Genomic DNA, 10122 nt, shown 5'->3' with positions numbered 1-10122 from the left:
AAAGAATCCCCTAGAACTGGAATAACTGACAGTTATGAACTACCATGTGGGGCTCTGGGGATCGAACCCCAGTCCTCTGGAAAAGCAGCCAGTTCTCTTAACTATGAAACCATCTCTCCAGCCCCAGAACCAACACTTTTACAAGACAGTTCTGGGGGAAGGATTAAAATAAGAGTCTTACTTACTACATAGCACAGGTTGACCTCAAATTTGGTGCAATCCTCCTGCCTCAGCCTCTCAAATGCTGGCATGACGAGATATGTGTCTCCATACCCGGCTTGCTGGACAATTTTAACTACTTTCTCTTTAGCCCTTCCTGCTGTGGAGCCTCTGGTAGAAGAATGGCCACTACAAGACACTGAGTGCCATTTCTGCAAGTCTGTGATCAACCAGGCCTGGAACACCAGTGAACAGGCTATGCCACAGGCAATGCACCAGGCCTGCCTTCGCTTCTGGCTAGACAGGCAAAAGGTGGGTGGGCACATGGGTGGGACTTATGGCATGTGTGTGATGGGGGCTGGGCCAGAAGAAACTTTGTAGCCAGAGACACACATGATGGTGGTTCCCCGTCAGGTAGACAGGATGTGGGTCAGTGATGGGATTGTCACAGCTGTAACTGGCTAATAGACATCACTGGACCCAAGGCTTTGGACTGTGGAACAGCAGCAGGCCTTCTTCATGGGCTAAGCACAAGAAAAGTCCTGTTAGTCCCAGCAGACAAAGGTCATCCTGTCCTTTCTTGGTTTCACTCAATGGTGTGTTCGCCACACTGTTCCCCTGGTGTGCACGTTACCCCCATGATGGGTAGCATTTGACAGTACCTAGCAGGAATCAGAAAATGAGGAAAGCAAAGGCAGCTGGAGCAGAAAAAGAATTTCGCCTTTTCCCACGATCCTGTTCTGCCCCACCCTGCTCACTCTGTAACTCAACTTGTAGAAGTCCTCCTGCAGGAGAGAACTGGAAGCTGGTACCATAGTGCTAGCCTGTAATCCTAACATTTGAAAGGCTGAGGAAGAATTGGGAGTTCAAAGCCAGCCTCAGCTATATAAATAATGAGTTCAAGGTCAGCCTGGGCTACATGAGACCCTGTCTGGTGAAAGGAGATCGAGATAGGACAGAGCATGAGGGAAGGAGGAGGATCGGTTGCTCACTGGCTCTGCCACAGGCCAGTCAGCCAAGTTTGATCCCTGGGATCCATATGGTAAATGGAGAGAATCAACTCCTGTAAACTGCCCTTCTGAACGAACACACACACAGACACACACGCACACACACACACTAATTTTAAAGGCAGGCTGTGGTGGCGCACACCTTTAGTCCCAGCCCTCAGGCGGCAGATGCAGTTGGATCTATTAAGTTTGCGGCCAGCCTGGTCTACAGTGTGGGCTCTAGGACAGCCAGGGTTACACAGAGAAACCCTGTCTCACAAAACCAAAAAGAAATCAACAACAACAAAGAACCAAATAGATAGTTCTGTAAGCCTATGATAAATTCCCTCACTACAATGGAATTTTCTTTTTCTTTTTTTTTTTTTTTTGGTTTTTCGAAACAGGGTTTCTCTGTATAGCCCTGACTGTCCTGGAACTCACTCTGTAGACCAGGATGGCCTTGAACTCAGAAATCCGCCTGCCTCTGCCTCCCAAGTGCTGGGATTAAAGACGTGTGCCACCACCTCCCGGTGCTCTGGAAGTTTAAACTAAAGGTTTCATGCATGCTAGGCAAACATGGGGTGATGCTACAGCAAGCTAGCTCCAGCTCCAATACCCTGGCTTCCCCCAAAGAAACCGGTTTCACCAAGTCAAACTTAGGTAGAGACCTTTTTTTAAAGACTTATTTTATTTGTATGTGTTTTGAGTGCATGTATGTATAGGCATCATGTGTATACAGTGCCCAGGGAGGTCAGAAGAGGCCATCAGATTCCCTGAAATTGGAGTTAAGGATGGTTATGAGTCATCACCCCTGTCCTCCAAAAGAGCAGCAAGTGCCTAACCACTGAGCTATCTCTCCAGCCCTTCAATTGAGTCTTTAATGGTCAGCTAGGCACTGATGGAAAAACGCAAACCCACAGTCAGAAGGAGTGGCAGTGTGAGGTAGAATGATAGGTCTGCATAACAAGTTCTCTCATAGATGGGGCCTACATATTGTGTCTGTCTTTCCTCAGTGTGAGCAGTTTGTGGACCAGCATATGCCCCAGCTGCTGGCCCTGGTGCCTAGGAGCCAGGATGCCCACATCACCTGCCAGGTATGCTCACTCTTCAGCTGTTTCCAGGAGTCCCCTCTGCTCCCACAGCCCCACCGTCCTTGGTCCATGATCCTCAGGAGCCCCATCTCTTGGATCCAGGAAGCCTAGGGTTCAGAAGCCCAGAACTAAGTGTACCCATAAAACAGGCTTTAGTCTCAGAGAGCAAAGAACACATCCTGATAGAGCCGGGGTAGGGGTGGGGGACAAGTCTATGATGGGATGGCAGCTGGAGCTGTGGTATGATGCTTCTTATAGGATGTGGTGTGTTCAGTGACCAGTGTGTGTTCAGTGGCGGGGCTATAGTATAAGATAGGGGTCCCACTTCTTCATCTTTAACTCCCAGAGGCCCATGGCTTGGGGAGTGGCACAAGGGGTCCTGAAGTTCACATCAAGAGTGCCCACTAGGCAGCAGGTGAAGTGAGAGCTGTCTCCATACCCCTGAGAACTAGAAGTAGAAAGCTGAGGCCCCAAGTTCTGTCTTCAACAGGCCCTTGGAGTATGTGAGGCCCCAGCCAGCCCTCTGCAATGTTTCCAAACCCCACACCTCTGAGAACTTGGTCTCCAGGTGAGTCCAGCCCCCTGGCGAGAGGGATGGGTCTTTGCTTGCTAAGGGTTGGGAACAGAAGGCTCCAGGCTCCTCAGGGTCTCCAGTGGTTCCATCAGGAAAAGGCACTCTTTTGGACCTATTGTCACATTGTCACTCCCTGCTCTCCTCACCCCATCCAGCCCTCCACAGCTTCTGTCTAAGGCCTTGTCACATCTGAGCTGCCTGACCTTAAAGATATTCCATGTTCAAGCAATAGGCAACATTTCTTAGACCTCAGGGGAAGTCACGCTTCACTGTCTTAGCTGTCTCTTCCTCAGATGCCAGCGGCACCATGGTCACCTGACCTCATCCTCCCCAGGCTCCCTGTTTTCTAAGCTAGAAGTAGCTCCACCACCTGAGTCAGGAAATGACATGGGGGGGGGGGGGCAACAGTAGTCTCTCAAGTGACCTTGACAGTAATCTGGTCCAGGTCACAATGTACTTAAAGCCAGCACTCGCTGGGTAGTCATCTATCCATGTGTTCACATTTGTGAAACTCAATGAGTGCCTGTGACCGGTCTCTGCTGGTGTGCACAGCTGGCCCACCACTTCTAATGTGAGGAAGGACCCCAGCATTGTCACGGCCATTGTGGGCAGAGGGGCACTTCACCTCAGTAAGTCCCTCCCCATCAAGTCCATCTGAGCAATCAAGGAGTCACCTTTTTCTAGCTCCCAGGGCTCCTGGCCTTGCCTGCTGAAGAAGGAATCGTGAGAGGCAGCCTGAGCTCTGGTCCCAATTCTGCCACCAATGGGCAATGGGTCCCCCAGACAAAATGCACAGCCCCTCCACCCCCCCCACCCCCCCGCTTGAGATATCACTAGTCTAGCTGCAAGTAGCCCAATGAAGGGAATCTGGCACTTTTGAACTGTCCCCATCACAGTGACACCACCACCAGCTACTCTCCTTGAAAAAGATCTTACCTCCTACCCTAATGCTCCAATTTCCTTCCCCACAGAAACCTGTACCAGAGGACCACAAGTCTCAGCCTGCACTCTCAGCCCTGTGTCAGCCTGCATGTCCCATCTCTAAACACAGCCCAACACTAACACCAGAGTGGATTCTGGCTCCTCTGGTGATGAGGCACAGTGGGCCCGTGTCCTGAAGCCCTCAGAAGGGGCTTCAGGCCTTCACTCCAACCAGAGCCAAGCCCAGCTCCCACAGCTCCTACAGCCCCTGGGGACTGAGAAAGAACTGTCGTAGCTCCAAGGAGACAGCGGGTAGAAGCTGGCTCTAGCCACACAACCCCTTGCTAACACGTCTATGAAATTCATACTTAAGAATAAAAAGTGGGCGAAGAAAAAAGAAAAAAAAAGAATAAAAATGGGAACATGGAGTATTATTCTATGGGCTGTGGGTGAGGCTCGGTGGCAGGGAACTTTCCTAGCATGCAGGAAACCTGGGCTGGATCCCCAGTACTAAAAAGAAAAAGAAAAACTGTTTAAAGGTAGTGTGGTGGCTCTTGCCCACAATCTCAGATCTTGGGAGACCACAGCAAGAGGACTGTTAGTGTTTGAGGCTGGTGAGGAAACAGTGAAAGAGAAAAAGAGAAAAAGAAAAGAAGGGAGGGAGGGAGGAAAAGAAACACAGATAAGACAGGAAAGGAAGGAAAAGACACAAAGAAAGAAAAACAGAAGCCGGGCGATGGTGGCGCACGCCTTTAATCCCAGCACTTGGGAGGCAGAGCCAGGCGGATCTCTGAGTTCGAGAGTTCGAGGCTAGCCTGGTCTACAGAGTGAGTTCCAGGACAGCCAAGGCTACACAGAGAAACCCTGTCTCGAAAAAACAAACAAACAAACAAAAAACAGAAAAGAAAGGAAGAAGAAAGGGAGGGGAAGAATGAGGGGAGAGAGGGAAAAAAGGACATATACTTTTTCCAAAGGACTTGTACTTTTTCCAAAGAGAATCTTAAATTCTCAGGAAGGGCTGGGGAGACACTTCAGTGAGTAAAAGTGCTTGCCACCAAGGTTGACAACTTGAGTTTGGTCCCCAAGACCCATATTGTAGGAGAGAACCAACTTCTAGTTGTCCTTTGACCTCCACATTTGCCTCTGACATAAACATACACACACAATTTAATTTAAAAATCAGGAAACTAGGCCAGGGACATGGTTCAGCAGGTAAAGATATTTCCTGGACAAGCCTGATAATCTGAATTTGATCCCTGGAACCTAAGGTTGTGGGAGAATTGACTCCCAAGTTATCCTCTGACCTCCACACTTACGCCATGGCACATGTGACTCCCTCCCGTTATATACTTACAAATAATGATAATAATCAATTTCTCTTAAGTCAGGAAATCCCTGACCTGGGCAAGGCTGACCACCACATGCTCTCATCATTATGGTTTCATATTGGAGGTTTTCTGCTGCTAAGATAAAACAGTTTCTAGAGCTGAGAGGATAGATAGTTCAGTGGTAGAGGACTAGTCTAGCATGCTCTAGACCCTGGGTTTTATCCCAGCACTGAAAACAAGTGGGCACAGAAATAGGGGACAGATTCTCTTGTCTTTATGTAAGCTTACAACCCTAAGGGTGACTCCGTGTCTACCAGGATTATCTAAGATCATCTAGGACTGTGCATTCCAAGGACCAGTCCCCGTGTAACACAATGCCTGAGTCACAGCTAATAAAGTCCTGTTCCCTTGTCTTTTAAGGAGTGGCAAAAGTCAGTCTCAACCTGATGTCAGCAGGGCCAGGCCACCACTCTCTCTGCCTTACAGAGTGGAAGTCCACATCTACTACCTAACCTCAGCTTCCAGCATAGTCTCCCTCCTGTCAACTTTCTCCCCACAAGCTTACTTAAGCTGAAGGTATCAAACATCAAAATAAGCAAATGTGGGGCTGGAGAGATGGCTCAGCAGCTCGGAGCACCTTTGTCTTGCAGAGGACCTGAGCTTGACTCCAAATACCGCATGATGGCTCATCACCATGGTTTCGGAGGACCTGATGCCCTTTTCTGACCTCCATGGGCACCAGGAAGCACCTGATGCTTGAAGGCAAAATATTCATATATATATAAATCTTTGTAAAAGGAAAACAAATCCATCTTCAGTATTAAATAAAGATCTAAATGCCACACATGCCCCTTTACATGTATAGCTAAAAAAACTTTTGTCATATTTCTAGTTGCAAAAAACTACATTTGTTATAGAAAATCTAGAAACTACAAACAGATCCACTACATACAATCTCATCAGTCTGAAGAGGGTACTGTAACTTCTTGGGTATTCTGACAGTAAGCTCAGTGCTTTCTCTGCCCTTCCAGACCCTTTGTCTAGCTCCAGCCCCACTACCTAAGCACCAGTACAAACTTTCTCCTCACCCTGCTGAGACAGCAGTGGATGAGATGCAAGTCCTTGGCCTGCAGACTTGAACTTTACAATAGATACTTTGTAAGTGTACAGATTATTGTCTTGAAAGTAGCTGTTTTCATTATGACACTCAGGTAACGGAGGGAAAGAGGGTTAATGAGCCAAAGCTTGAAGGCAGGGAGAGAGTAACATTGTGACCCAGACACACATGAGAAATCTGAGCGATTTTTGCTTTTACTCCTGCCTGGTAAATGCATCAACTCCCTTTCCACTGCTTCCGCTGCCACCATCCTTCACAGGCATACGAGCTTCTTAGGCTTCCGATTGTACTGAAGACCAGCAGCTCTTCAGAAGTCCTCCAGGCCTTCAGTGCCAGACTGGGACTACTGAGGCATCTACCCTGTGGACTACTCAGCCACAGGGTTCAGGCTTCAGGCTCTTTAGATGCAGACAGCATTGTTGAACTGCCTAAACTGTATTTATTGTGTAAGACAATTTAATGAACATATACATGTATGTATGTGTATGTATATTATGGGTCCATGGATAGATGATATATATGATAGTTCTGCTTCTCTAGAGAACCTTAATATAATTCCTTAGGAAAAGAAGTTCCAGGAGGGATCAGTGCTCAACAGGAAAGGACTCAGTGTTCAAAACCAGAGAATCCTGCTACCCTCACAGCATTAGGGAAGGGGAAACTAAGGAGGCTTAGGCAGGGAGATTACAGGTTCAAGGCCTTGTCTGAGCTGTTTAACAAGTCCAAGGCAAGCCTGGGACAATTTTTTTTGTTTTTGTTTTTTTTTGAGACAGGGTTTCTCTGTATAGCCCTGGCCGTCCTGGAACTCACTCTGTAGGCCAGGCTGGCCTCAAACTCAGAAATCCGCCTGCCTCTGCCTCCCAAGTGCTGGGATTAAAGGTATGTGCCACCACTGCCCAGCTCCTGGCACAATTTTTTAAGACCTCAAAAATAAAAAGGCAGTAAGACTGTAGTTTACAGGCAGAGCCCTTGCACTGCATGTATGATGGCCTAGGTTCAATCTCCAAAATTGCTGAAATCATAAAATAAACATTAAGGGAGTTGTGGGGCCTGCAGGATGGCTCAGCGAGCACACTGGCTGGCTTTTGATCAACTTGACACAGCTAGAGTCCTCTGGGAAGAGTGAGTCTCAACTTTAGAACTGGCCCCACCAGATTGGCCTATAATCGAGATGTGAAGGGCATTTTCTTGATTAATGACTGATGAAGGAGCTGGCTCACCGTGGGCAGTGTGACACTTTGACCAGGGGCCTTGGGTTGTACAAGAAAGCATGACATGGGAACAAGCCATGGGAGCAAGCCATGTAAACAGCATTCCTCCATGGCCTCTTGGTTTAGTTTCTGTCTTGGTTTCCCTCAACGAACTGTGACCAAGATGTATAAGGCAAATAACATAACCCCTTCCTTTCCAAGCTGTTTTGGTCACCATCTTTATTACAGCATTAGAAAACAAACTAGGTCAATAGGGAGAGGCACCTGCTGCCATGGCTGATGACCTCACTCTGATCCCTGGGAGCCATTGGTGGAGGGAGAGAACTCACTCCCACAAATTGCCCTCTGACCTCCACATGCATTTGCTACGCCTTTAATGCCTTGGAATCACACAGGAAGAGGGAGCGCTATTGAGGGATGGGTGTACCACAGAAAGAGCCCATGGTGTGTTGCAAAAGAGCAGCCACAACCCACACCCATCAAGGCAGTCAGAATTCATTGTGGCCAACATGGGGAGCTATGAGAGCCCAGGGTTGGGGACACAACAGTAACAGATTTCACAGATGTTGGGATGAAGAGAAGTTAGAGATTTGGAGCAATGTCAACACAGAAAAGCAGCCAATAGTCCAGACAAGCAGTACTTCTGTGAAGGACGGACACACACACACACACACACACTCTCTCTCTCTCTTTCTCTCTCTCTGCTTAGAATAAGACAAAGTTTGTAAGCCATTCCCAGAGGGAAACACGAGTCAATGGTCACCACAAAAGGCTACATAATAAGAAGAGACTGAGACAAGTGTGGTTGCACACATCTTTAGTCCCAGTACTCCAGGGCAAATCTCCATGAGTTCAAGGCCAGCCTAGTCTACAGAGTGAGTTTCAGGCCAGCCATGGCTATGCAGAGAGACCATGAGTTACTTCCTGATGAAAATAGTATTATTTGGAGCAAAACTCCTTCACTGAGAAACACAGCTTCATCTATGGTCCATGATGAATGACTAAATTTCAAACTGTCAACACAAGCCATTTTAAAAATTGTTTTGATTATTTTGTATGGGCATTTTTTTTTCTGTATGTATGTGCACCATGTGTGTCTGTTGCCCACAAGGCCAGAAGAGGTCACCAGACTCTTTGGTCTGGAGTTATAGATGGTTGTGAGCCATCAAGTGGGTGATGGAATTTGAATCTAGGTCCTCTGGAAGGACAGACATTAACTGCTTGGCTATTGAGCAGCTTTAAACCACTGAGCCACCTCTCCAGCCAACACAGGCGTTTACGATATACTTCTCAAAACCATTTATGTGCACATATGTAAAACTACACAGCAGATTCTCTGGGTAGGAGGATGAATATGGATCGTACCCAAGTTGCTCTGTAATCTGTATATTGCTCCATTCTACTTTTCCAGGACGGGGTATGTGCCTGTGGCAGGCAGAACATATGCCTAAACACAAGGCCCTGGGTTCAAGTCCCCAGCACCAAAAGCCCCAAACAATCCAGTATAACCCAGCATTTTTGTTTGGTCTTTGAAACAGGGTCTAACAGTGTACACAGAATACTCTTAACTCACAGTGTCCTTGCCTCTGCCTCCCAAGTGCTAGGACTGCAGCCATGTGCCATCACATCCATCTTTGTGTATGCACTCCAATGCGTTTATTATGTATGTGCATGCTTGAGTACACTTGCGTGGGTAGTGTGCATGTTTATGGGTGCTTATTCATATGGAAGTCAGAGAAGAACCTCATGCATTGTTCACATTGCCTTTCAGACACCACCCTCTACTAGCCCAGCAAGCCCCAGGGATCTGCCTGTCTCCCTGTTGCTTTATTACAACCAGGCATGCCATGCTGGCTTTTCTCTTTCTTTTGTTCATGAGTTTGAGGGACTGAATGCTGTAAGGTGGGCACTTTACCAGCTGAGCTATCTCACCAGCTCCCAGCTTTTATCTTTAATCTACTTTCCCAGTACTTAGGGCAGTGCACATGGTCTGGTGCCGATAAGCAAGTGCTCTCCACTGAGTTCCATTCCCAGCCCCAACCTTCCCAAGTCAATACCTGCAGGTGTTTTCCATCACTGCAAACATGATATTTCAAAATGTTCTCAATTACTTTAATTTAGTGTGGAAGGGGCCCTGAGTGTGCCACAGTGCACACGTGGAGGTCAGAGAATCTGCACAAGTTGGTCCTTTCTTTCTACCATGTGGAACCAGAGATTGAACTTGGGTCATCAGACTTGGTGGCAAGTGCCTTCCCTGCTGAGCCATCCCTGGTCAACTGAACCTGCTGAAGGGGGAATGGTGGTCTGTAATCCCAGCACTCTTACAGTTAAGAGACAGGAGGATGCTAAGCTAGAGGCCAGAAGGGGCTACATACCAGTATCCTGTCTCTAAAATTAAAAAAAAGAAAAGGGGGGGAAAAAAAGAAACAAATAAACAAACCAATTCCAAGAGAGCTGCTGTAATCAGCTGCCTGCTTCCTGCTGGTGTGGCAGCTTGCCCAAGGCCTCAAACCCTCCAGGTTACTGCTCAGTGACTGAGCTTGACAAAAGTCATTTCTACCCAATTCCTCTACCAGTCAGCCCCTGCCTTGGGCTCCCATTGGCCTATCTGAGACCTGCTCAAGCTGCAATGCTGCAAGCAGTGCTTTCTAGTTCTTCTAGTTCTCTGCCTTCTGTGGGGCACCACAGTCCCAAATCACACACTGTCGGCCATTGGGAAGGCACAATACCTA

At 47.7% G+C, this 10122-nt stretch overlaps 1 protein-coding gene across 2 annotated transcripts in view; it reads left to right on the top strand.

Annotated features, from left to right (window-relative positions):
• The window catches only part of Sftpb (surfactant protein B), a 9986-nt gene extending 5867 nt beyond the window's left edge, over positions 1–4119 (top strand). The window contains exons 8-11 of one of the 2 annotated variants that reach the window (XM_028762475.1): positions 311–471; positions 2162–2242; positions 2730–2807; positions 3785–4119. In XM_028762475.1, coding sequence (XP_028618308.1) covers positions 311–471; positions 2162–2242; positions 2730–2792 — 305 coding nt within the window. In that variant the 3' untranslated portion in view covers positions 2793–2807; positions 3785–4119. The remainder of the gene's footprint in view (positions 1–310; positions 472–2161; positions 2243–2729; positions 2808–3784) is intronic. The other variant, XM_028762476.1, reaches the window with a different exon arrangement.
• The last annotated feature ends 6003 nt before the right edge of the window (positions 4120–10122 follow it).

The sequence above is a fragment of the Grammomys surdaster genome, unplaced genomic scaffold, assembly GCF_004785775.1.
Source record: "Grammomys surdaster isolate TR1022 unplaced genomic scaffold, NIH_TR_1.0 133, whole genome shotgun sequence".
In the NCBI taxonomy this organism is placed as follows: domain Eukaryota; kingdom Metazoa; phylum Chordata; class Mammalia; order Rodentia; family Muridae; genus Grammomys; species Grammomys surdaster.
The sequence above is the reverse complement of the archived record's forward strand: the minus strand, read 5'-3'. Positions and strand labels throughout refer to the sequence as shown.